Source organism: Talpa europaea (assembly GCF_964194135.1).
Source record: "Talpa europaea genome assembly, chromosome: 14".
NCBI classification, from domain to species: Eukaryota; Metazoa; Chordata; class Mammalia; order Eulipotyphla; family Talpidae; genus Talpa; species Talpa europaea.
Window position 1 is genome coordinate 91,231,814 of NC_140082.1, and position 25,132 is coordinate 91,256,945.

General features: G+C 68.9%; 2 protein-coding genes across 2 annotated transcripts; one reads left to right on the forward strand and one right to left on the reverse strand.

Moving 5' to 3' along the window:
* Positions 1-3,014: 3,014 nt before the first annotated feature.
* IDH3A (isocitrate dehydrogenase (NAD(+)) 3 catalytic subunit alpha) lies at positions 3,015-10,100 on the forward strand (the record flags this gene model as incomplete). The annotated part of the gene is made up of 11 exons (XM_084253513.1): positions 3,015-3,069; positions 5,315-5,377; positions 6,720-6,803; positions 7,210-7,324; positions 7,585-7,772; positions 7,897-8,030; positions 8,386-8,488; positions 8,575-8,639; positions 9,096-9,180; positions 9,301-9,453; positions 10,017-10,100. The coding sequence occupies exons 1-11, from the start codon at positions 3,043-3,045 to the stop codon at positions 10,098-10,100; spliced, it is 1,101 nt and encodes a 366-aa protein (XP_084109639.1). The 5' UTR covers positions 3,015-3,042.
* A 1,032-nt stretch (positions 10,101-11,132) lies between these two features.
* Positions 11,133-23,982, reverse strand: ACSBG1 (acyl-CoA synthetase bubblegum family member 1; the record flags this gene model as incomplete). Its single annotated transcript, XM_084254105.1, has 15 exons — positions 11,133-11,218; positions 12,265-12,511; positions 13,151-13,290; positions 14,653-14,870; positions 15,033-15,263; positions 15,769-15,950; positions 16,207-16,383; positions 16,598-16,747; positions 16,855-16,935; positions 19,529-19,649; positions 19,736-19,824; positions 19,982-20,215; positions 21,975-22,066; positions 23,433-23,584; positions 23,678-23,982. The coding sequence occupies 15 exons, from the start codon at positions 23,980-23,982 to the stop codon at positions 11,133-11,135; spliced, it is 2,505 nt and encodes an 834-aa protein (XP_084110231.1).
* Between the last annotated feature and the right edge of the window lie 1,150 nt (positions 23,983-25,132).

A 25,132-nucleotide genomic window follows, 5' to 3' on the forward strand; every position in this document is an offset into this window, starting at 1 on the left:
CCCCAGACCAGCCTTCTCAGTGGCAGGGCTGTGGTCCCCCACAGTGCCCCCAGTGGATGCAGCTGGGCGGCTGACTGCCCTTTCCAGCGGGAAGGTCTCGCATGCACAGCACTCAGAAGTCCCACCAGACACTCCTGCTTGTGGTTACCTGAGCTTGGAAACCAGCGGTTTTACAAATGAACGGCTGGGCTTTCTCTGTGTGGTTTTAACATATGCTGAATTTTCCAGGAAGCAACGACCTGTGTATCCCGGCGCCCCCAGTGGGCCTGACCACCTGAGGACATCCTCCGGCTGCGGAGCCCCGGCCAGCACCTGCCAGTCCGCCTGGGTTGGGTGGGTGTCGCTGTCACCCACTGTGATTGCACTGGGCCAGCCCGTCTCACCCCATCCCTGTACTCGGAGTGCCCAGAGGGCCCGTGGGGCCGTCAGCGTTGGCCGTGTTTGCGAAGCTCTAACGTCTTTCTGTATGTGAGCCAGGCCCAGGGCGCCGTGCCCTCTGTCCCCCATGCGCACAAACCCCGCTGTCCCCAGCCCAGCCACTCAAGCTCAGTTCCAGTATCCACGTGGCTCCAGCCAGGAGACTTCAAGGTCACCGGTTTTCAAAACAGGCCTGGGGCTTCCCTGGTGGCACAAGGGGTTAAGACGTAGCACTATGAAGCTCTCACCTGCTACTGCAGCATGAGTTCCATCCCTGGGCAGGGAGCGACCCACATGGCGCAGCAGATCTCTCCTGTCCCCCTGCTCCTCTCAGCAGCGTGTTTCAGTGGATCCGCCTGTTCTGTTCCCCACTCTGTCTCTGGTGAATCCTCTTGCTCTGGACCTCTGGCCTGTGCCCCAGTTCTTGTATACATAAATCTTTAAAAAAATAGACCCAGAAGTGGACTGTGATTCAGTGCATAAAAATCAGCATTTTTGGTTCTTTTTGTCAAATATAAAGTGTTGCCTGACAATTATTTTACCTTTCTGAAGTCTCAACTTACTGGTTAAAAGCAGGACCACATGCCTAGCTGGGAGCAGAGGGGCTTAGCACAGCGCTGTCAAGCTATCCACAGCCACTGCAGCCTGAGTTCGATTCCCAGGCAAGGAGCTACCCACATGGTACAGTGGACCTCCCCAGTCTCCCCGCTGCTTCCCTGCAGCGGATTTCAGTGGATCTGTCAGCTCTGCTCCCCACTGTCTCTGGTGAATCCTCTCACCTCTCCTCACCTCTTTCCTGCACCCAAGTTCTTGTAGCATCAATCTTTTTTTTTTTTTTTTAAAAGGACTACGTGGGCGGCTGCCATTCCCTGGCATTGCAGACCTGAGTGCTCAGTGGGACTTGCAGCCACGCTGCCCCTTTCATCCTTTGTGCTGATGGTACATGACACCAAACTACAGATAACTGCATCTATGTGTGCACACGCTCATGTTACTTGCAGATTTCAAGAGGTACACTGGTTTGGAGGTGGGGGGCCCGTGCAGGTGGGGGAGGTGTCCACTTCCAGGTCTGTTTTGAAAACAACTGACCTTGAAATCTCCTGGCTGGAGCCATGTGGATACTGGAGTTGAGCTTGAGCAGTTGGGCTGGGGACAGTGGGGTTTGTGCACATGGGGGATGAGGACGCGGTGCCCTGGGCCTGGCTCATATACAGAAAGTCATTAGAGCTTTGCAAACACATCCAATGCTGACAGCCCCAAGGGCTCTCTGGGCACTCTGAGTGCAAGGATGGGGCGGGATGGGCTGATCCAGAGGAGACAACCTGCATGTCAGGGGGGTCAAGGATGCAGGGAATGGGTCCCTGCTGATGGGAGGCAGGGTTCTGTCCTTCTGGCTGTGTGGGAGACGGACTGAGCAACCTGAGGCCCTTTCAGTGCCGAAACCAGAGCTTCTTGGAAACTGATCCCCCACCCAGTATCAGCTGGACTGGGCCCTGCTCACGCTCAGGCTGCCGGCAGCTCACAGTGCCGATTCAGACGCTGACTCCTCACCACGTGGCCCTGGTTGCCCGGCTGTGCCAGCACTGTCTGAGTGACAGACACATGCATCTGTGGGGGGCTTGAGGGGAGGGGGGCCACATTCATTTCTTGGTCACTTGATAAAGTGCCTGGTGGGTCCTCGGGACGCTTAGCGAACAGGAGAACTGGCTTAGGACTTGGGGCCAACAGGTGCTGCGCGCCTGCTGGCTGGTCTGCGCCCACAGTGCTGTGAAGATCTAGCTCCAGGGTGCATCAGGCCACCAGGCGAGTGGGCGGGCGCTGCGGTGGCCTGCGGGGCAGGGGTGCTGCAGGGGGCCCTGGGGGCTTCCCAACACTGGCAGCGTCCTGCGCCTGCTGGAAACGGGAAAGGGCTTTCGGGCAGTGGGGGCTGTGAGCGCAGGGCGGCAGGGCGGGGAGCACCCGGGCTGCAGTCCCACTTGGCGGCAGCCCAGGGCTTGGGGGGTGAAGAGCGGTGGGAAAGGGGCCGCGGAGGGTCGGGAAGGAGGTGGGGGGGGGCTGCGGGCGAGGAGGGTGTTGTCGGCGGGGCGGGACGCTCAGGCCCAAGGAGCGCAGAGCGGGGCAGGGCGGCCGAGAGCGGCTCAGCCTGCAGCAGGGCGGGCCGCGGCCACCCGGGAAGCCCACGGCTTCCGTCGGGGGACCCCCCCGGGTCCCCGAACCCCACGCAGGGCGGCTGGCGCCCGCGGGCTGGGCCTTCGAGCCGCCCCCCCCGCCGCGCCCTGGGTGCCCGGCCCCGGCCGTGCAGCCTCCTCCTCCCCCAGGAACGCCCTGTCCTCGGCCCCGCGGGGCCGGAGCCGTCCTGCGCGCGCCGGGGCCCCGAGCACAGCCGCCGGGCGCCAGCGCCCGCGGTGGCGGGCGGCCAACCGGGCACTCGGCCCCGGCGCCTTCCGGGGCCCGCGCCAGCTTCCGGTCGGCGCTGGCGCCGGCGTGAGGTCACCGCGGGAGGAGCCCGGCGATTGGCTGCGCCGGCCGCGCGCGCGGAGGGGGCGGGGCCAGGCCGGGCGGGGCCGGCGCGGGCGGCGCGGCTGCGCAGTGCGGTGGCCGCTGTCGCCGTGGTCGGGGGACGCGATGGCGGGGCCCGCGTGGATCTCCAAGGTGAGGCGCCGGCGGGCGCGGGCGCGGGCGGCGGCGGGCGCGGGCGGTGGCGGCCGCGCCCTGGCGAGCGGGGCGCCCGGCCCGGCCGCGCGGGGCACCCAGCGCCGGGGGCGCGCCCGGGCGGGAGCCCAAGGTCACCGCGGGGCGCGGGCCGGGCCCGAGACCCCGACCCGCCCGCGCGCCCCGCGCCCCGCGCCCCGCGCCCGCCGGCGGCCCCCGCCTCCCCGGGCCCCGCAGCCCGGCCCCACCTCGCTCGGGCCCCGCCCGCCCGCCCGGCCCCCGGGCCCCGCGCCCCGCGCCCACCCGGCCCCTGGGGAGCGGCCGCGGCGGCCGGCCGGGGGTGCCCGGGTGAGGGGTGTCGGCGCGGCCGCCAGGCCCCCCCGGAGCCGTCCAGCCGGCCGCGAGCTGCGTCCTCTCGGGGCACGTGCACCTGCGCCTCGGACCTGACCTCGCGCCCTCGAGGAGGGACCCGGCGGCCCCTGGCGCGGGTGGAGCCCCCGCCGCGGCCACGCCCCGGCTCGGCTGGGGGCCCTGCCGCTGGCCCCTGGCGCTCACCCACCCTGACCCAGACCCAGCCGCTCAAGGTCACACGGGCGGCCCATGAGAACGGGGGGAGAAGCCTGGGCCTGAGCGGGATCCCCTCAGTGCAGCCCCGGCCAGAGCTGCCCAGGGCGAAGTGGGCGCTCTGGGGGCGCCGGGGACCCCCGGGAACTCCGCTTGTCCCTGTGAAGTTTGACGTTTCCTTTTGCCCTTGATCAGGAAGAGAGTCTAGACAGGGCGTCAGCCGGGGCCCTGCGCTGTCCCGGAGCTGGGTGCGGGCTGGGCTGGGCTGGGCGGTATGCGGGCCTGCTCTCTCGGCCCTCGCGCCTGGGCCTGAGCAGGCTCAGCCTGGAGCGGGAGCTTGGGTCGGGGCACACACCTGGCAGGGCTGTGGGCCACTCTGGGTGCACCCTTGGGCACAGCAGGTGTGGGGAGGGCGGGGACACAGCTTCCCTCGCACGTCACCTTGGAGGCCACTGCCTCTGGCCAGAGGCTTCCTGGAGGGAGTGGAGCCGCCTGGGTGGCTGGCCTGGGCTGGGCTTCAGGCAGAGCAGAGGACACCCCTTAGGGGGCTGTTTGAGAAAGGGGGTCAGCTTGCGGTGCTTCGCCACGCGGAGAGGTTCTCCAGCCTGCCTGGCCGTGACTCCCGTGATCGGAGCCAGATGGCCCCGGCGGCCTCCAAGCTTCTCTCCTGGGAGCACCTGCTGTGTCGAGTTCCGTGTGAGGGCAAGGAAGGGGGCGCCCTTGGTGGGGGCCGGGCCCCAGGAACTCTGCCCACGTCTGTGGCTGCATCCGACTCCCCAGAAGGGCCCTGATGCTCCTCCTGCCAGGTTTTCCAGGGACGAAATGACAGGGTGTGAGTATAACGGAGAGCGTGGCCTCCTGCTCCGGGGCAGCCCGCCCGGTCTCTCCTGGAGACCCTCCCCGGTGGTGACTTCTGTCCAGGGACTGAGCTTTGGCCAGTGGGTCGGGTCCTCTTGGGACTGGCCAGCCGTTGCTCTTGGTCCAGAGAAGGGCGGGAGCTCAGGTCTGCGCGCCTCTCTGGCTGTCTTGGCGTCTCCATCGTGGACACCTGTCCTTGGGTGACGGCTTGCAGTGAACACCCGTACTTGGGTGATGGCTTGGCCTCACGGGAGCTGCTCCCCAGAGGCTTCCTTAGCACCTGGCCGGTCCTAACTCGCTTGTCAGGCGCGCCGCCGGAGGAGGTCCTGGTCTCCGCTGTCTTTGGCCGTAGCGTGTCGTTACGTGGGGAGTGACCTTTAAACATGTTCCCAGCACGTCACAGGGTTGGGGGAGAGCTGGCTGGGGTGCTGGGGTGGCCGCTGGCTTTCACTCATCCCCCTCCTGTCTCAGCAAGTTCCCGACATCAGAAGAAGTGTTTATTTATAACCTGCCTTCTGGGGGCCAGCTGTCAGGGTGTTGAATGAACTTTCTTGGGCTTTAGCATGAGGTGTGACTTCTCACCACCTGTGGGAGGGCCCAGGCGTGCGCGCCTGGGGGCGCAGGGGCCAGCTCGGGCTCCGGGCTAGTCTGGTCCCTGGGGCTTCAGGCTGGCCTGTGCCCCCCGATGACGCGCGAGCCGGGGCCGGGGCTGAGGGAGACCGTGAGGGCTCTGAAATCGTGCGGATCCCCTCGCTCGCCCGTCGCCCCAGACTTGGCCCCGGGCTCTTCCTCCGTGTAATGTCTCTTTGCTGGTGACACACAGGTCTCTCGGCTGCTGGGCGTGTTCCACAAACAAAAACAGGTGACCAGAGCTTTTGCTGGTGGCGTGAGTATGATTCCATCTTTATTTTGCTTTTTAGAAGTTTCTCAAGAAAGACGCTCTAACGCGCTTCTCGCAGCGTTCTGTCTCCACCTCCTCACAGCCGGTGGGAGTCGGCTCAGGGGAGTTTGTGGGCGGCGACCTCAGCTGGGGGCGCGGAGCCTGGCCTGGCCTGGGCCTTGTCGGAGCGGACAGGGCTGGCGCTGGAGGCCTGGTCTCACGATCTGGTTTGGGGAGACACTTTTTCCGATGTTTGTGCGAGTGTAGAGAGAATTGTTGAGAAGCTTCAGAACCTGCTTTGCGCTTTTTATTTTGTGAGCGTCCCTAAAACCTGGCTTGGTCCCTCGCTAGGGGAACCCCGCGGCGGAGGCATCCTCTGGGGAGGTCCTGTGGGGGCAGATCCCGTGGGGGCCCCTGCTGCTCGTGGCACCCGCCGCTCTCCGCACTCCCGCCTTGGGCTGCCCCAGCTGTCCAGGACGCCCCATTCCTCTTTCCCCCACCAGAGTCTGATTTGGGGCCATTCTCCCGGTGCCCCGCGTAAAGTGGGCTCCCGTCGGGCTCATGGGGCATTTCCCCCAGTTCCTCTCTCTTCTGTGAGAGAAGAGCCGGGTTTCTGGGAAGACCTCTGTTGCTCCGCGTTGTGGGCAGGAGCCCAGGAGGCCCCTCTGGCCCCGCGACGCACGGCTTCCTGGTGTGCTCTGGGGACCGGCGCGGCGCCGCTCTGGCCGTCCACTCTCAGAGAGGGCTAGTTCAGGGGCAGGGGTCACATTTGAGAGTAGCGAGAGGTGATTTCTAAAGCGATGATTTCAGTCGCACAGAAAATTCCAGAAATCATTCATCCAGTAGCCCAGGGAGTGTCCCTGGGGGCAGCTGGACTGAGAAAAGCGCAGCGGCTGTTGGGGCCAAGTCCCGGCAGCGGGCAGTGGGCAGCACAGGCTGCCCTCAGCCCTGGCCCCAGGCACATCTCCGTGTGTGCTGCCCACCACAGACGCTGTCCCTTTGCGGGTGGCTCAGGGTGGGCAGCGTGGCCACCTTGACCTGCTGGTCACCAGCGTGTGCCAAGCCCGCCCATGTGCGTCCTCTGCAGCCCTGTAGGGCCAGGGGCTCCGCACGCGGCCAATGGGCCGTGAGGGTTTTTGCCATCTTTGCTTTTCTGGGCTTGAATTAGTGGAGGTGCGCTTGGGTCATCGTGAAGACCGACACCAAGTCCCCGGCGCCGCACAACCGGCTTCCCGGGGCCCTCTCCTCATGGGACCCTCCCGGCCGCTCCCCCAGCCGGCTCCACAGCCTGCCCCTCCCCTGCCTCTCCCCCCACGGCCTGCCCCCGACAGCCTCCCCCTCCATTTAGGGCCAGACAGTGACTCTGATCCCCGGAGATGGCATCGGCCCGGAGATCTCGGCCGCAGTGATGAAGATTTTTGATGCCGCCAAAGTGAGTAGCTGAAGGGCCGTTCCTAGCAGCCGTCACAGGTGTCCTTGGCGGGGCCCTTAGCTCCGCGGCGGGTGCCGGCAGAGGCCCTGGCGGCGTCTGACCCCGCGGGTGGGGCGCTGGCGCCGGATCTCTGGCAAAAGGAGGCGGACTTGACGTCTCAAAAACGAGTTGGTTCCGGGAGACGTTTGCGGAACTGCTGTTCCCCGCGTTTCCCGCACACGGGCCTGTAGCCTGGCAGGTCGTTTTAAACGCTTTTGGGAGTTTCCGCAGCTTGGGTACCCCAGCGCCGGCCCCAGCTCAGGTGCCCCCTGGCGGCAGGGTGGGGTGCCACGCGGGCCTGGGCTGCCCCCGGTCTCCATCGGGGAGTCCACCCTGGAGGTCGGTCCCCTCACGCCCCGGCCCGCAGGCGCCCATCCAGTGGGAGGAGCGGAATGTCACGGCCATCCAGGGCCCTGGAGGGAAGTGGATGATCCCGCCCGAAGCCAAGGAGTCCATGGACAAGAACAAGATGGGCCTGAAAGGTATGCCCAGCCGCCTTCCCCGAGGCCTCGCCCGCCTAGGCCGGACTGTCCGAGGCCGGCCACCCCCCCACCCCGCCCCCCTGCGCCTGCTGGTTTCTCCTGAGTTGCTCTGGGCGCTTCCCGCGCCGCCGGGCCTGGGGGGCACCTGGGGTCCACGCCGCCCATAGATGGCAGCTGGAGCCAAGGGGCCAGTCCCCGCGGCGTCTGCGGCTCCTGCGCACGTGCCAGCCTGGCCGCTGCCCGCCCCCCTCTGCCCCCAGGCCCCTTGAAGACCCCCATAGCCGCGGGCCACCCGTCTATGAACCTGCTGCTCCGGAAGACCTTCGACCTGTACGCCAACGTGCGGCCGTGCGTCTCCATCGAGGGCTACAAGACGCCCTACACCGACGTGAACATCGTCACCATCCGTGAGAACACGGAGGGCGAGTACAGCGGCATCGAGCACGTGGTGCGTGGGGCCCCGTGGGCATGGGTGGGGGGCTCCCCCCGCCCCCCACGCCCATGCCCTCCCCCTGGCCGCCCCCTGGGGCAGAGGCCCACGCCCACCTCCAGCCAGGGACTTGCCCCCACAGATCGTGGACGGGGTGGTGCAGAGCATCAAGCTCATCACCGAGGAGGCCAGCAAGCGCATTGCTGAGTTTGCCTTCGAATACGCGCGCAACAACCACCGCAGCAATGTCACCGCCGTGCACAAGGCCAACATCATGTGCGTTCCCCGCTCGCCTCCGCCCCGAGTGCTGGCCGCTGGCCCTGGGGCCGGAGGCTGGAGCCGCTGGGAGGGCAGGAGCCCCGTCCTGGGGGCCTAGGGAGACACTGAAAGCTCTGGGGGAGGGGAGCCCGGCCCGGGGAGGGGCCCCAGTGGGGCACTGCTGCCCGCTGCGTGCTCTGGGCCTTTGCCGGGAGCCAGGACGTCCCAGCCTGCGCCTCGGGAGCTGGGACACTTTCACTGAGGTTGAAGTTAGATCCTCTGGTTTCGGGGACTTAGATGTCTCGAACTTTCCTTTTCTGACCCTTTTCTTTACGCAAGTCTCTTTCAGCGGCTTTTATTTCATTCGATGCAGGCGAATGTCAGATGGGCTTTTTCTGCAGAAATGCAGGGAAGTGGCAGAAAACTGTAAAGATATTAAATTCAACGAGATGTACCTCGACACGGTGTGTCTGAATGTGAGTGTGGCCCCGCGGGGCCTGGGGGTGGGGGGCGTGGGGCAGGGCAGGTTTCGGGCACTAAGTCGCGGATGCATTTCTTGCAGATGGTGCAAGACCCGTCCCAGTTCGACGTCCTGGTCATGCCGAACCTGTACGGGGACATCCTCAGGTGGGTGCCCCTGCCTGCACGCGCCGGCTCCTGCCACCTCTCCGCTGTCGCGCTGCTGCTTGGCTGGTGTCGGGCGGTGGTTGGCTGGACGGGCTGGCCCTCGCCACAGGTGGTGTAGCTCCGGGGGCAGCGTCAGGCATCAGTTGCAAGAACAGGACCAGGAATTACCCGTCCTCGGCCCCACATCCCTCGGGTGTCAGCATCTGGCCGTGTTTGTTGTTCTCCTGCCCTGTTCCCTGCTACCCCTGCTGCCTTCCTCTCTGCGGGAACCCAGGCGGGCGCAGGCACACGCAGACACACAGAGACACGCTCAGGTGCAGAGAGATGGGCTTTCCCAGCCACCCCGTCCGTGGGGGTGCTAGGGCCCTGCTGGCCATGCACCCCTGGTAGAGGTGGGTGCTGTCCAGGGCTGGGGTCCCTGGGCTCCTTCCAACTCTGGACCCGCTCTCTCCCCAGTGACCTGTGTGCAGGGCTGATCGGGGGGCTCGGCGTGACACCCAGCGGCAACATCGGCGCCAACGGGGTGGCCATCTTCGAGTCGGTGAGGCGGGGCCTGAGGCTGGGCGGGCCGGGAGGGCTGTCTCAGGTGCTGGTCAGTGATCAGGCCGGGCTGCGCTGCGCTGCGTGCCTGTCTGCAGGCCTGACCGCGCCTGCCCCACAGGTCCACGGCACGGCACCGGACATCGCAGGCAAGGACATGGCCAACCCCACGGCCCTGCTGCTCAGCGCTGTGATGATGCTGCGGCACATGGGCCTCTCCGAGCACGCAGCCAAGATCGAGGCCGCCTGCTTTGACACCATCAAGGCCGGTCAGGTGAGCGCGGCCCCACCGGCCCTGGCGTCTCTGCGGCCTGCACAGGCGCTGCCTCCAGCTGGGCCCCTCGGGCCGTGTCGCCAGGCCAGCCCTCTGGACAAGGGCTGGGACATGAGGTTGCTCCTTGCAGGAGAGTGCGGGGCATCAACTGGCATGGGGGCGCGCAGGGGGCACGTGGTCTCCCCTTCTTGATGCAGCGTGTGGGGTTTGGAGGCTCCTCGCTTGTGGCCGAGCTCTCTCTGCCGAGTCTGTGGACCCTTCTAGCTGAGGGTGCAGGGACGCAGGCAGCCAGGGAAGCGTGGTGGCCATGGTGTGCCCAGGCGGCGACCTCTGGGGGCTGGTGCTTCAAAGCAGTGACTCAGTATTTCTCAGTGTTTGCCTTCCAGCCTCCCAAACTGCACCAAAATGTCGCGAATGTTTAGGGACCCCAGGTTCCCGGGGCCTGGACTCGCGGGAGACCCACCCTTGGGCACAAGGCTCCGGGCCTCCTCGGCAGGGTGGGTGCGGGCGGCGGGCCTGGCCGGGGTATGGGCACACGGTCCACCTCTGCTCTCACCCCTCAGAGCCTCACGAAAGACCTGGGCGGCAGCGCCAAGTGCTCGGACTTCACGGAGGAGATCTGCCGCCGTGTGAGGGACCTGGACTAGCCGGCGCGTGGTCAGCTCGGCTGTGGCGCTGCCCGTACAGCTGCCCGGCCTGCTTTCAGAGAACCTCTCCAAGTGCTCGTTTTATTTATTCCACGTCCACCTGTGTATGTTTTTTGTAAACTCTGGACTGCACCGGTTGCGGCTGTCGGCCATTTACACTTGGGCTAAGTTCCCTGAGCTGTAAATACTCTGGTGCGGAGTTAATAAGAGAAAATCTAACTTTTTAAAGAAAACCCTGTTTCCTGGTTCATGAAAAACATGGCACAAGGCGGGAGCAGCTGGGATAGCACCGGGGCAGCCCCGGGCAGCGGGGGGACGGCGCGAGGGGGCCGGGGGGTTCCTGTGACCGAACAGGTGGGCGGAGGCCGCTGGCCGCGAGCAGACAGACCGCGAGGTGCGCGCGAGGCCGTTCGTGGACGCGGAGACGACACTCGGGCCGAGGACTGCCCACCTCCCGCCTCGCCTTGACGTCGGCTCTTCACGGGAGCTCCGCGGACGGGCGCGCTACCCTCCTCTGCCCTGGACACGCTCCGCGTCGGCTGCCTCTTGGTCCCCCGAGCCCGGCCCCCCTCGGTCCCGGGGGGCCGCAGGCTTTCGGGTCCCCGCCGCCCCTCGCTGCCCTGGTCGCACCCGGGCCGGCCTCGCTCAGGCTGGCGCTGACGCGTAGCCTCACTGTGTTTCAGTCGCTGCTTCCCGTTCGCTGGCTTGTGCTACTCACCTCGCTCTCGGGGTCGTGCTAATAAAGACTAAACCCACCACACCTGTGTCCTCCCTGTTCCTGGCAGGGCCTCGGGGTGCCTGCGGGCGGGGCATGTTCTCGATGGACAAAAACACCGGGACGGGGTGGTGGTTAGGAAGTTTAATCTGCCAGCTCGACCGGCACAGTCGGCGTTAGCGGGGCAGCCTGGGCTGGCCCCTGAAGGACGTGGCCGCGGGGCGGAGGGCGGGGGGGGGGCTCCCGAGTCACCAGAGGGGCGAGGGCCGGACCGGACGGGGAGCTGGGAGCGGCCACGGGGCTGAGGGGCCGGCGCGCTACGGCTTGTGCTCCTGGTAGAAGGCGTCCACGAGGCCGCGGTACTTCTCCAGAACGGCGGGCCGCCTCAGCTTCATGGTGGGGCCTGGGGGAGTGCAGGGGGTGAGGCCCGGCGCCGGGGTGCAGCCCTCCCAGCCCCATGGGCTGACAGCCCGGTGAGGTCCAGTGTCTGGAGCTCAGTGAAGCTCTGAGCCGCTGCCCTCGCCCTGAAAAGCACTTTTTCCATCTCTTGAAAGAGTAGGGGGCCTCCCTGTGGCCCGGGGGTCTGTCCCAGGCGATCACCGCAGCGGCATGAATCCATCCACAGCCAGGAGCTGACCCACAGGGCACAGTAGACCCCTCCTGTCTCCCCGCTGCTCCCCTCAGCAGTGGATCTCAGTGTATCCACCTGCTCTGCTCACTGTCTCCAGTGAGCCCTCTCACCCCCACCTCTGGCATGCACCCCAAAAAGTGCAAAATGAAATTTTAAAGAAAGTGGGGGGTCCAAGCCATCGGGGAGCAGAGGAAGCAGTGGGACCCTGGCTCCCGCTGGCCCCCGCTGGCCCTCTCTCTGGCGAGGCTCCAGAGCAGCCTGGAAGGGCCCAGCAGCCCGGACACCACCGGACTCCATGGTACCGGGGCTCATGAGCCACAGAAACTGAAACAGCTGCTGGGCTTTCGGGGCACTTGCGACAGCAGACGTGCTGGACATCACACTCAATGGCCTGGCGGGGCCACGCCCAGGAGTGCCCAAGTGAGGCCCCTTGGCCTGGGCCCTGCAGCAGGGGCAGGGCCTGGGTGCGCCGTCCCTCCTGTGTGGCTGGTGGTGGCCGGAGGGGCCGGCCCTGGTGCATCTGGAAGCAGCAGGGCAAGCCCGCCCCGAGTCCTGACCCTCGCCCTCACCTCTGCGGGGCCCAGCCAAAGGGCAACCCTTTCCTGCATGTGAGCCGACCACACAGAAGGCCTCACCCCTGGAGCCAGGGCCTGTGTCGCCCGCAGCCCTTGTGGGTTCAGAAGCGCACAGGCCTAGAGTCCCTGCAAGTGGCTCAGGAGCAAATGGAGCGTCCTGGGCCTTGGACTGAGCGGCCGTCTTAATGGCCCTCAGGCCCCCCAGCCTCCACCCGTGGTCCCTGGGGGAGGGCAGGAACCTACCCAGCTCGCCCCCTGAGATGGAGAAGTCCCTGTTGAGAATGGCCCACTTCTGGATGTGGTAGGGCCGGGCGGCAGCCTTCATGTTGACCCTCCAGATGCCCTCCTCGATGGCCCGGTACACGGCCTTGTCCTTGTGCTCCACGATCTCGGACACTGTGGTGGCCTTGCTGCCCAGCCTCTGGCAGAACTCCACGGCTTGCTCCGTGAGGCTGTCAGTGGGCTCCGAGGTGTCTGGGTCCAAGGTGCACTAGAAGCAGAAGCCAGGTCAGGGCCACCTCCTTCTAGGAGACACCCCTGTCTCCTAGAAGGGGCAGGGAGAAGCTGGGAGGGGAGGGGGCCAGGAGGGCAGGGAGGAGGCGGGAAGAGGTCCCAGAGAGGGGTCTCTGAGCTCTCTGAGTCCCGCACTCTCCCTGCAGTGCCCCCCACCCCCACCCCGCCAGTCTCCCAGGCCCTGGGTCCGTGCAAAGGCTCATCATGTGCACGCACCTCCTCTGACGCTGCTGGCAGTGTCCCCAGCCCGGCTGAGCCCCCGCCCCTGACTGAGCCCCTGGCCCCAGCTGAGCCCCCCCAACACACCCCGCCCCCACCGGACTGAGCCCCTCACCCCCGGCTGAGCCCCCGCACGGGGCGAACCCCGGGCCATCAGCCTCAGGCTCAGGCCCGCCTGCCATGCTGGAGGCTGGTGTGGGAGGAGGCCAGGGCCATGCTAGCTGGACTCCTCTGGAACCCGAGCGGCCGTCACAGTGGCAGGTGACCAGGGCACCCTGGGGCAGAGCGGACTCCTTGCCTGCCGTGCGCAGCAGGCCAGGAAACCCAGAGCAAAGCCTCTGCATGGGGAGCGCCCTCTGCCAGGCAGACCTTGGCCACTGCAGCGGGCCCGGCCCACCTTCAGAGTGAGCAGCATGGACAGGAACTTCCTCTGGTCGCCGATGAGCATGGCGTTGCTGACGATGGGCAGCTCGTTCTTCACGGCCTCCTCGATGGGCACGGGGGGCACGTTCTCTCCACCCGCAGTGATGATCAGCTCTGCAGATGGGACCAGCAGTTTGGTCGGGTGCCCGGCTGCTGGGGAGGGGCCGCGAGGCAGGCCCGGCTGGCACACTCTCCTGCAGGCCAGGGCAGCTGCAGGGACAGACGCTGGCAGGCGAGCTCCCCCCACCCTGCTGCCCGGGCCCCGGTCCTGGCCCTGCCGCACCAACTCCATGGTTTTGTGGGAGAGGACTGAGCCCAGGTGCAGGGGCCCTGGGTGGCCACGGGAGCCTGCCTGGCCTCCCCCCAGAACTGCCCCTTCTTCCACTCAGAGCCCCCCCAGAGCTGTGCACTTGTGGCACTGGGCTGCCCCCATACGCTCATTGGGGCGCTGGGCTGTCTGACCGGCACAGCCAGCTGGACGGCCCCTCTGCCCCGCTGTTGAATAGAGACAGCAGCTGCCCACGCCTGGTGCTGACCACCCCCAGAGCAGGGCTGGGGGCCACAGGGGGCCGTGGGCAGCGGGCCGGTGCCAGTGGCCTCAGGCCTGCAGGGTGAAGCACGAGAGGGGCGCCCGACCAGGGGCGCTGGTGGGCCACACGGGCCTCGGGGACCAGCCCCCAGGGTGGGCAGGAGGGGCGCTGGACGGCAAGGACCACAGGTCCAGGGTTTCCTGGCGACAGGAGCGAGTCCAGTGTCGGGGGCAGGACCCCAGAGGTGCAGCCTGATCCCCTCCCAGGCCCAGCGCCCGGCCCCGCCCTCACCACCTGGGCTGCGAGAACAAGCCGCCTGGCCTCCGGGCGCCCCATCCCGAAGCCAGACATCAAGGGGCTGCGGGGGCGGGTGGGGCGGGGCGGGGCCAAGGCCGCGGGGCGGGGCCAAGGCCGGAGGCGGGGCTGTAGGGCGAGGCCAGGGTCGGGGGCGGGGCCAAGGCTGCAGGGGGCGGGGTGAAGGACGGCGGTGGGGCGGGGCCAAGGCCGGGGCAGGGCTTTAGGGGCGGGGCTGTAGGGGCCGGGGCGGGGCTCGAGAGGCGGGGCCAAGGCCGGGGCGGGGCCCTAGGGGCGGGGCTTTAGGGGGGGCTAGGGCTGGGGCCCCGGGCTGGAGGGGCCGCGGGGGGCTGGAGGGGCCGTCGGGGGCTGGAGGGGCCGCGGGGAGGGGGCTGGAGGGGCCGCTGGGGGCTGGAGGGGACGTCGGGGGCTGGAGGGGCCGCGGGGAGGGGGCTGGAGGGGCCACGGGGGGTTGGAGGGGCCATCGGGGGCTGGAGGGGCCGTCGGGGGCTGGAGGGGCCATGGGGAGGGGGCTGGAGGGGCCGCGGGGGGTTGGAGGGGCCATCGGGGGCTGGAGGGGCCGTCGGGGGCTGGAGGGGCCACGGGGTGGGGGCTGGAGGGGCCGCGGGGGGCTGGAGGGGCCGGGGCGCACCCTTGAGCCGCCCGGTGATGTAGAGGAAGCCGTCGGCGTCCAGGCGGCCGGTGTCGCCCGTGTGCAGCCACCCGTCGGCGTCGATGGCCTCGCGCGTCTTGTCCTCCATGTTGAGGTAGCCCATGAAGACGGTGCGGCCCCACAGGCAGATTTCGCCCACGCCGTCCGCGTCCTGGTTGACCAGCTTCACCCGGCAGCCGGGCACCACCCTGCCAGCGCTGCGGGGCGGCGTCAGGCGCGAGCCGGCCCCCGTACCCCCCCATTGCTGGGAGCGCAGCGGGGTGGGCAGCGCAGGGCCCGGGCGCCCGCCCCCCGCCGCCCCACCGCCCGGGCCCGGCCGGGTCCCCGCGCACCCCTGATGCCCCGGCCCCGCGGCGCACCTGTGCAGCCGGTAGTTGTAGGGGCTGGACATGAAGTGGGGGCCCGAGGACTCGCTGAGCCCGTAGCCCGAGTACAGGCGGATGTCCAGGCCCAGGAAGAAGCGCTGCGTCTCGGCGGCCATGGGCGCGGCGCCGTAGAAGCTCTTCTGGCACCTGGCGAAGCCCAGCGCCTGGCGCACCTTGGCGAGCACCAGGTAGTCGGCCAGCCTGGCTGCGAGGGGCTTCAGGTCGCTGGCGGGAGGCGGCCGCGTGGGTGGGCGCGCGCGGGCCAGCCCCAGGCCGCCCCACGCGCGCGGGTGTGCGAGGCCTGGCCACCTGCTGTGCGCCCCCCCCCAGCCCGGCCCACGCGCGTCCCGGCCAGTGGCCTTGGAGGCCAGCGACGGGCGCGCGCTCCGGAGGCCTGGGCGGCTTCACAGGCGCAGTAACAAGAAGTGTTTCCAAACTGGACCGGGATGGGCGGGTCCTGGGGGCTCCACAGTGCCATGGGGCACTCCCCGTGGTCACTGGGGAGCAGGCATCTGGAGAGGCCCCTCGGGAGCCCTCCTGGGGAGGGGAGTGCGCCTCACAGGAGAAGTCTGACCGTGGCTGGTGGGGAAGGGGGGCGCCTGGGTGACCACCCCGGGGCCAGGGACAGGCCTCTGTGCAAGGCTGCGGTGCTGCCCTCCCCACCCCTCCCCCAGGCCTCTAGCTGCCCCACCGAGCCCTCTGTCCCCCAGGCCTCTGCCGGCCTCCTCACCTGCCTGGGCAGGTCAGGTTCTGCTCCAAGGTGACTGACATGGCCCACAACAGCATCTTGCGGCGCAGGAAGCTGGACTGAGCTGCCACCTCCTGGATCCGCTCCATGATCTTCTCCCACACGCGAGGCACCCCCATGTGGGACGTGGGCTCCACCTCCCGGAGGGTGTTCACCAGGCTCCCCTGTTTACCGCCAGGAAGGGGGAGGCCTGCTGGCTCGCAGCGGGAGCAGCACCCACTCAGCAGTCACCACGCGCAGCCCTCACAGACTCCTCGCACACCTGCGCCCCCTGCAGGCACTACCCGCACCTGTGCCCCCATACACCCCTCGCAGACGCCGCGTGCACCTGCATACAGATGCACACTTGCACATGAGCAGATGCAGGGCACAGCACGCTTGCACACAGCTGAGACATCCGCTCAGCCCATGGAGACTAACCTTCAGGGCATCCGGCTCAGCAAAGCAGACCAGGGCGCCCCACTGGATGCCCGTCCACATGTCGTAGATCTGGGCAGCGATGTGGCTGAGGGGCAGGTAGCTGACCACCACCTCCTGCTGGACTTCCGCTGGCTGAATGTCGCCGGCCTGGCTGCTATACTGTGCTGTCCAGGTGATCTGTGGCGGGCAGACCGCCGGCAGTGTCCGCAAGTGGCCTCCCAACCCACATGCCTGTGGTTGCCTTGGTATTCCCGCCCTCCCGGGTGTCTGTGCAGGAACCCCGGGACAGGCCTCCCAGTACCCAGCTCCCAGGTGGGCGCAGGCAGGGCTGAGAGATGGGGGGCTTGCCTGCCCCAGCCCCCAGGGAGGGAACCCCCCAAGCCCGTCCTACATTGTCTTGGCTCAGCATCACGCCCTTGGGGCTGCCCGTGGTGCCCGAAGTGTAGACCAGCACGCAGCACTGGGTGGGCCGCTGAGCCTCGAGGATGCTGTCCAGCACCACCTCCGGCACCTCTCCCCCCAGCTCCAGGACCTCCTCCATCTGCCGTGGGGCGGGAGTCAGTGGTGGCCACCCGCCCCAGGAACCCCACCGTACACTGGGGAGCCCCGCCCCACCCTGGGAGCCTGGTCCTGGAGGCCTCCCCTTACCGCGTACACGTTGGGCATCCCCACGGGAGGCGGCTCCCGGTAGGTGACCACCGCCTTCAGGTGGGGCAGGTTTCCCCAGATCTGCAGACAGTGAAGTGTCTCCCTGAGAAGAGGTCAGACCCCTCTGACCCTCACCCGGCCAGGCTGTCACCCTCTGAAAGCTTCTGCAGTGAGGGCCGGGGCGCAGCAGGACAGAGCATGACCCAAGCCCCGCGTGCCCCATGGGAGAGGGCGGCACAAAGGGGCACGACGGGGACAGAGAGAGGCAGGAGACTCAGAGACACAGAGTCGCAGAGGCAGACGGGACGCCCTGTCCACGCTGGGGCCAGCTCGGGCCCCAGAGGCCTTGGCCGGCTGTCAGCAGGCACAGACGCCACAGGAAGGATCGGGTGCACGTTGGCCCAGGGGCTCGGAGCTGTCAGAGAAGGACCTGCCGCCCAGCAGGGGGAGGCCGTGGTGGGGACCGCATGGGCTAGCGAGGCTGCGTGGCTCAGGAGTTGTTAAAAACTGAAAAATGTTGTACGTCCCCGCGTGCCCGGGGGGCAGAGAAAGCCCCGGGGCGTCCGGCTGGCCGCGGAGAGCGGCAGTGAGGAGTCCCAGGCGGGGCGGGCAGTGGGGCCGCGGCCCGGCCCTGACTTCAGGCAGCCCGCTCGGTGGGCGCTGCAGCCCGGGCCCCTCGCGGCTGGGGCTCGGGAACCCCACAGGCCCGCTGCTCAGGGGGTGGCCCACGGCCCCAGGTGCTGTTCTGCTCGGGCCCCACAGCCACAGGAGGCCGGAGGGCGTGGGCAGCTCTCTCGAGGGGCAAAGCCACCCCATACGGGTCTGCAGGACACGCCCCGTCAGGCGCCCCCAGGGGGAGGGCGCCCCTCAGAGAGCCCAGGGGACGGCCACAGGGCTGCTGGCCTGGACACACCTGGCTCTCTGGCCCCTCCGGCCCCCAGGAGCTCGGCTCGCCTGGGGCCTTGCCAGGATTTCCCTTGGGGGTGCCTGGAGCCGGGGGTCTGGCCGGGAGGCTGGCGCGGGGCGGCTGGGACAGACACCCGGCAGGCGAGGGGCCTGCGCTCAGCTGGGCCTCCTGGGTTTGAGTCAGTGGGTCTGGGTGGGGCCTGGGATCGCCCTTCCAGCGAGTTCCCAGGGGGCGTGGCCGGCCTGCAGGTCTCTGCACGACCGGGCGGGGGTGACAGACCTGGACTCGGGAACAGGGAACAGTTCACTGGGTCAAAGGGGAGAGTCGCTGGGGCTCCCGGAGGAAATGCCGCCCCAGGTGTGCTGACGGGCCCCGGAGGGAGCTCTGGCGCCGCCCAGTGTGGGGTCAGGCTCTGGGAGAGGCCGGCCTGGGGCCTCAGGCCCAAAAGGAAACCGTGGCCTCTCACCCCTCGCCGAGGCCGTCCTTACAGCTGCCCGGAGAGCCAGCCCCGCGGTCAGCCTTGAGCCTTGAGCCAGCCCCGCGGTCAGCCGGGAGCTGGCCACGGGAAGGAAGGGGTCCCCAGAGCCGGCACCTCGGGCCGCTGCCTCCCGGCCCGGCCCCCGCGTCCGGGCCTTGCCGCTGCTTCGGCCTGTGCTCCCTGTCCCGACTTACTTGCTCCCCCGGCGCCCAAGGGACCCGCAGCTCCCGACCCGCGAGGCTCGGGTGTGGGCCCGGGGCCCGACAGACCAGCCGCGTCTGGGCAGGCTGGAGAGTCAGCGCCAGGGCCCCCCCGCCCCGCACCCCTCAGCAGGAGGCGGCCCGAGGGCGGACCCTGCCGGAGCCCCTGAGGGTGGGGGCAGCACAGACCCCAGGGGAATCCCCAGCTGGTCCTGCCCCTCCCCGCCCTTCCCTGCCCCTCCCTGCCGCCAAACCAGCCCCCAAGCCGCAGCCAGTCGGGCAGCAGCCAGGCAGGGATGGCCGCCCAGCGCCGTGGAGAGCAGCCCCCGCCTCACCGCCCCGGGACCCCGGAAGGCAGCGCCTGGGGACCCACCGGCTCCCCGAAGTCCGTGACACAGACCCTGGCCGCTGCCCTCCCCATGGCCCCGTGCAGGGACGGGCCGCGTGTCCTGGGGAAGCGGCTCCGGGGAAGCCCGACTTCCTCCACCAGGTGTCCTGGACGTGGAGGGGGGTCCCCAAGCTCTGGGAACTTCCCAACCTCCCGGAGCACCTCGTCCTGTGACGGCTGAGGAGGCCCCTGAGCACGAGGGCAGCCCTCACCCAGCCGCAGAGGCAGAAAAGGGCCCAGTGGAAACCCGCAGAGCCAAACCAGAGCCAAGCGCCTCGAAAACAAAGGTTTCCGGGACCCTCAGGGGCCCGAGAGCGGGAACCCAGGCCCCGGGTGGGACCCCTGGGCAGGGAGCGCCCTCCAGTGCAAGCAGGCCCGGCCCCAACGGTGCCGCCCCTTTCGTCTCCCACAGCGGGCTCTGGCCCCCAGGAACGGGGAAGGGGTGACTCCCTGATGGCCCCTCCTCCACTCTGCAGCCCCCGCCCCCTTCTCTGCATCCCAACAACTTAAAGTGGGGCCTCAGCCATGGTGAAGCGCCCACATGGCAGGCGGACTCGCCCCTGCCCACGGAGCCACAGAGCCCAGCCAGGGCCTGTACCAGCTCTGTGGGCCCCGGGCCTGGCTGTGGGGGGAGAGGGGTGCAGCTGAGGACGGGCCCAGGGCGGGAGGGGGAGGCCCCGTGAGCTGGAGCCGCGCCCCACCTTCAGGATCTTCTCCAGTTGTTTCTGCGAGTCGACCACGAGGATGTTGGCACGGCAGTCGTGGGCGATGTGCTGGCAGGCCTCGGGGGAGCTGGTGGTGTAGATGCCCGTGACGATGCCCCTGCGGGCCGAGGGGGCGTCAGAGGCTGTGGCCCCACCCCACCCGGCTGCTCCCCCCACCACACATGCCGCCCCGCGGCCACTCACCCCGCAAACACCGCACCCACCGCCGAGAAGAACCACTCTGGGGAGTTGAAGCCCAGGATGGCCACGCTGTGCGCCCGCTCCAGGCCGAGCTCCAGGAGAAGGCAGAGGCCAGGTCAGCGCGGACGCCTGGCCCGGCCGCCTCCCCGCCCATCCAGGGGCCGCCTCCCACCGGCCAGGCCAGGGCTTGCAGGGGCACGGGCGCCAGGCAGGGGGCCATGGGCTTGAGGGCCACGAGGGTGGGCTCACCTTCAGGAAGCCCCTGGCCGCCTTGCGGGCCAGCAGGTAGTACTGGGCGTAGGAGATGTGCTCCCAGCGGCCCTCGCGCTTGAAGCCCAGGGCGCTGAGCGGCCCGTACTTGGCCAGGGCCTCCTGGAACATCCGGTGCACGGTGCGGGGGGGCTGCGCGCACCCGGGGTCTCTGCGCAGGCGCACCTGCCCGTCCGCCTGCGTGGTCCAGAGCGCCGCCTCTGCGGGAGCCACCTGCGGTCAGGCCAGCCGCCCGGCCGCCTCCCAGCCGAGCTCCCCGCCGCTGGCCAGCAGTCCAGCCCGAGCCGGGGCGGGGCGGCCCTGAGAGGAGCAGGCTCGGGGCCGGGGCCTGGCCTTCCCTCTGCTCCCGAGACCTGCGGCGCCCCCACCGGGCAGCGGCCAGACTGTCACAAGCGACATCCTGAGGGGCTGGCGGGGCAGGAGGCCACGGGCTCTGACCACCAGCCGGAACTGCCCCTGCCCAGGCAGGCACAGCCCCTGCCCAGGCCGGCTGGCCTCTCCGGGGAGGCCCCGTGGGGAGGTTGTGGGGCGGGCAGGGGCCAGCCAGGCCCAGCGGCGGTGGGGAGGCCGGCCTTGTATGTCCACCCTGCAGGGGCACCAGAGACGGCCCTTCCTGGGACACCTGGCTGTTCCATCCATGCTCCTGGGGTGCGTGTGGGGCCGAGGCAGCAGGAAGAGGCTGGGGCCCGGTGGGACAGAGGGCGCAGGAGGCCCCCCGCCTGCTGCAGCAGAGCACACCTCAGGCCAGCCCACCTCCCGCCCTGCCCCCAGCCGGCCTCAGGCCCCCTCAGGCTTTGCCAAGCCCGTACCCTGGTGCCCGGGCCTGGGAGCCCCACCGTGTGGCCTCCGGCGATGACCAGCCACCCCGCCGTGCAGCTGGGCCCCTGGCTGCACCGAGTCCCTCAGACCTGGGGGGGGTGGTGAGGACGCAGGGTGAGCGCCGCTCCCGGGAGGGGGGCGGGGGCTGGGGAGCAGACGGGCAGCTCCCAGGCCACCCCCCAGGCACCTGACCGAGGGGCCGTCCCGGGCACTGGGAGCAGCCTCGGGGGCAGCAGGCCGGCCGACACCGGTCCGGGGAGGGCCAGGACCAGCGCACAGAGCACCCCGTCTCTCTTTGGGGTGAGGAAAAATGTTTGAAAACTGAATTGCCGTGATGTGTGTACAGCTGCAGATTTGCCAGGAATTATTCACTTTACCTCAAAATGAATACAGTGGACGGCGCGTAGGTTCCCCCTCATTAAGCCATGGGAGAGTGGGGGGACAGCCTCCCTGGGTGAGGGGGCCTCTCCGCAGGCCCACCCTGCCTCCCGGTCAGCTCCGGGGCCTCTGCGCGGGGGCGCTTGGCCAGGGCCCCTGGCGTGCGCTCGGCCGTGCCAGGCCCTTGTGGGGACACAGGAGCGGAGGCTGTGCTGGCCTCGGGCCACGGCGAGATCGGGCACTCCTGGTACCGGGCAGAACAGCACAGGACGTACCCGCACGGTGGGCGGCTGGGCCCCGCCGGGCATCTTCCAGGCTGGCCACGTCCGGCTTTCCCACTGGAGGCCCAGGCTGGGGACAGAGCCGCCCCTCGGACTGCTGCTGCCTCAGCGTCCAGCTGCATGTCGGGACGGGCCCACGGGGCTTGTGCCTGCTGGGCTGTCTCACCCCAGGGCGCCCGGCCCTGGCTGATTTGGCACCTGGTCACCCTCCCTGGACACCCCTTCTGCAGCACGCCTGCTCTGGGAGGCTGCTGGGCTGGCTGGGGGGGACCCCGGCCCGTGTGCTGGGCCCCGCTCCCCTCCGGGGTAGAAGCCTTTTGGCTTTGGGGCATCGAGCTGGCCCACGTTGGGTCAGTCCTGCCCTGGATGGCCGCGCTCGGCCCCCCAGCCTTGCCCCCACCTTCCTGGTGGCCCCCCTCCGTGGCCCAGAGGGTGCCAGCCAAGGGCAGGGCGGGGAAGGGCCCACCCACACGCCTGCTGCCCCCACTGCTCACCTGCAGATTCCAGCAGCGGGGCCTCCCTGGCCTTCTCTGGCGTCGGGAGTGGGAGGCCATGGCTGGGTAGCGGCTGCCTGTCAGTCCTGGGGCTAGCAGGAGGGGAGACGAGGGTTAGAGGGGGCCTTGCAGGAGCTCCAGAGCTGGGCACAGGCGCCCACGCCGGCTGCGCCCGGCTCCCCGTGGGCTGGGGACTGTCCGTCACCGTGTGGCTCTGGGCAGGCGCCACTCTCTGCCTCGGTGCCCCCATCCGCCCCAGGAAGGACTCGGTCCGGCCCTGGGGGCCCTGAAGTCCAGCGGGGGAGTGCAGGAGGCACACCCCACCCCAGCCTTGGCCAAGGACAGTCATGTGGACACTGCGGGGCTGAGGCAATCCCCAGGCTGCCAGAGGCTGAAGCAGGCCCCAAACACACGCGAGTGCCCAGCCTTCCTGGGAGGCCACCTGTGCCCATGGCTCCGGGGTCGTCTCCCAGGTCAGCGGCCGGACCTCAGCCCCCTGGCTGGATGAGGAGGTGGAGACCGGGCCCACCTCAGGACCTCGTGGGCGCAGCTGCAGGGACGCGTGCCCAGCCTCTCGCCACCACGCACACCGCCCAGCCGTGAGGGCACAGCCTGGGGCCCTGGCCCGTGCGTTGCCAAGGCGGTCTGCCCGTCCCCGCCCCGGCACCGGCCAGTTACCTTTCTCCCACACTGGGCCCGACGCCGTGCTGGGGCCGCAGGTCCGCGCTGAGTGAGCGAGCGCACCCAGGCCCGACGGGCCGCAGTCTGCTCAGGAGCCTGACATGGGTTCCAAGCAGAAGACGTCAGGGGTGACGGGCGGCGGCCGCAGGGATGGGCGCCCGCTGGCCTGGGCTGGGCGAGGCGGGAGCATCCCGCTGGCCTGAGCCCCCGGTGCCACCACCAGGCGCTGCCCCGAGGCCAGACCCGCGCCCAGGCCTCAGACACCAGGGTGAGATCACGCCGCCCAGTTGTGCCTTCCAAAGACGGGCGCCTGGAGGGCCGGCCGTGCCTGCGCCTCCTCACAGCCAGTCTGCTCTTAAATCCTCCCTTGAAGGGCGCGGGCAGCATTTCTCCTGCCTGGTAAAATGTGTGAGCCCGGCTCTGATTTGAGCGGAGCCAACAGGAATGAGCGAGAAGGTGGCCAGGAGCCGTGGGTGGTGCCTGCTCCCTGCCGCCTGGGCCCCCTTGGGGCCCTGCACTGCCTGGCTTGGGAAGGGGCCGCCGCTGCTCCAGGGCTGGCAGGACCATCACGGGAATGAGCTGCCCGCCTCCTCTGTCTCCCCGAGAACGCCACGCCCAGCAGGCTGCAGAGAGCATGGCCGTGGCCCTTGCCGCCTCCTGCAGGCAGCCCACCAGCGTCTCCCCACACCCTCCAGCTACCCTCGGACATACAGGTTTGGGCTTTGAAGGCCACACATGGCTGGGGAGGCCCCTGGAGCCACCGCCGGTGGTGCTCACCGCGGCGCAGGAACTCGGTCAGGGGGCCTCGACCTGCCCTGACCCACCGCGTGCAGCCCTGAGGCCGCCTCCCTCCGGCTCCTCCTCCACACCACGTCTTGGAGCCACGGGCCGGCAGCCACTCCCTCCCCAGCCGGTTTTCTGCCCCCGCCCTAGGTGAGGACCAGACACCCCCAGAAGTGCCGGCATGGAGTGGGGCCTGGGGCCGCCGCCTGCCCCCCACCGTGGCCAGGGCTGGTCCTTACGCGGTCCTTAGGATGGAGCTGGCCGGCCTGAGCAGCAGCGCCTCGGGCATGGTGCCTGGGGCCACCGCCCGGCCAGCGAGCGCCTCGGCAGCGAGTCGCGCACCCGCAGCGCGGCAGCCCGCGGCCCGGCCACCAGCGCCTGCAGGGAGACACGGTGAGTCAGGGGTGGCCGCCTTCCCGTGAATCACCCTTGGGACCGGCCCCGCCGAGCCCACACGCTGGCCGGCGGCGGCATCGGGGTGACAGCCGGGCCCGTGCTCCTTGTCCGGCAGCGGCTGCAGGATGGCCAGGCCCTGGGCTCCCATGCCCGCCGCCCTCGCCTCGCAGGGTCACCGCGGGCACAGCATGTCCCCAGCAGACTACCGTCGCCAGGAGGGCGTCACCCCACGTCCTGGAAACCCCAGATCCCCAAATCCCAAACAAGGAGCCCAGCGGCCCAGGCACCGGGACCCACCCGCCCGCTGGCCTGCTGCCCACAGGGTGTGTGGACAGCTGCTGCCTCCCTTGTCCCGAGCGCGGACCCGAGGCCGGGCGGCGGGCGCTCACCTCCACAGCCTCCGGCTTCTGGACGTGCGGCTGTGGCAGCCCAGCTGGTGACTGGCGCGGGGCTGGGCTGGGCCAGAGTGGTGCCGCCCCGTCTGCCTGGGGCTGTGGGCGAGGTGGGTGGCTGCCTCTGACCCACCTGGCAGGGCCCCAGCTACGCACCTGCGTGGCCCAGGGCGGCGGGAGGGGCCTGTGAGCTGGGGTCTCGCACGGGGAGGCGGCGGGGTGGGAGGCGGGCAGGGGCTGGGGGGTGGCGCGGGCAGGGGCTGGGGGGGCACTGAACCCCAGACGCACCGCCCAGGGCCCGCCATGACAAGACATCTGCAAAAGCGTCGCATGGGAGGCGTCGGGACGAGCACAGAAACCTTAGAGTACTGATGCGTGTCTGCACATTTAAGAAAAACCAGAGTAGGGCCTCCCCGGTGGCGCAGGCGGTTGAGCACAGGGCTGTGAAGCTGTCCGCAGCCTCTGCGGCGCCGGTTCAATTCCCAGCCAGCCAGGGAGCTGCCCACATGGCGCAGCAGAGCTCTCCTGTCTCCCCGCTGCCCCCTCAGCAGTTTGTTTTGGTCACTCTGTCTCTGGTGAATCCTCTCCCCCTCCCGTGCCTCTGGCCTGTACCCCAGTTCTTGTATAAATAAATCTTTAAAAAAAAAAGAAAGAAAGATAGAAAAACCAGAGTAAAGCAGAGAGGGACTCTGAAGGCGAAGCCGGGAAGGGGACGATGACCAGACCCCGAGGGAGCATCTCCCGAGGGACTCAGTGGCTAGAAGGGTTGAAATGGAGAGTCCGTGGGAGTGAAGACAGAGTGGGGGAAATCGCTTGCTCCAAAGAGGAGGGGACGGACCTTTGAATTGAGCAGGACAGGGTGTGGAAAGAGCTGAAGACGTGCGTAAGCGGAGGGACACTTCGGGA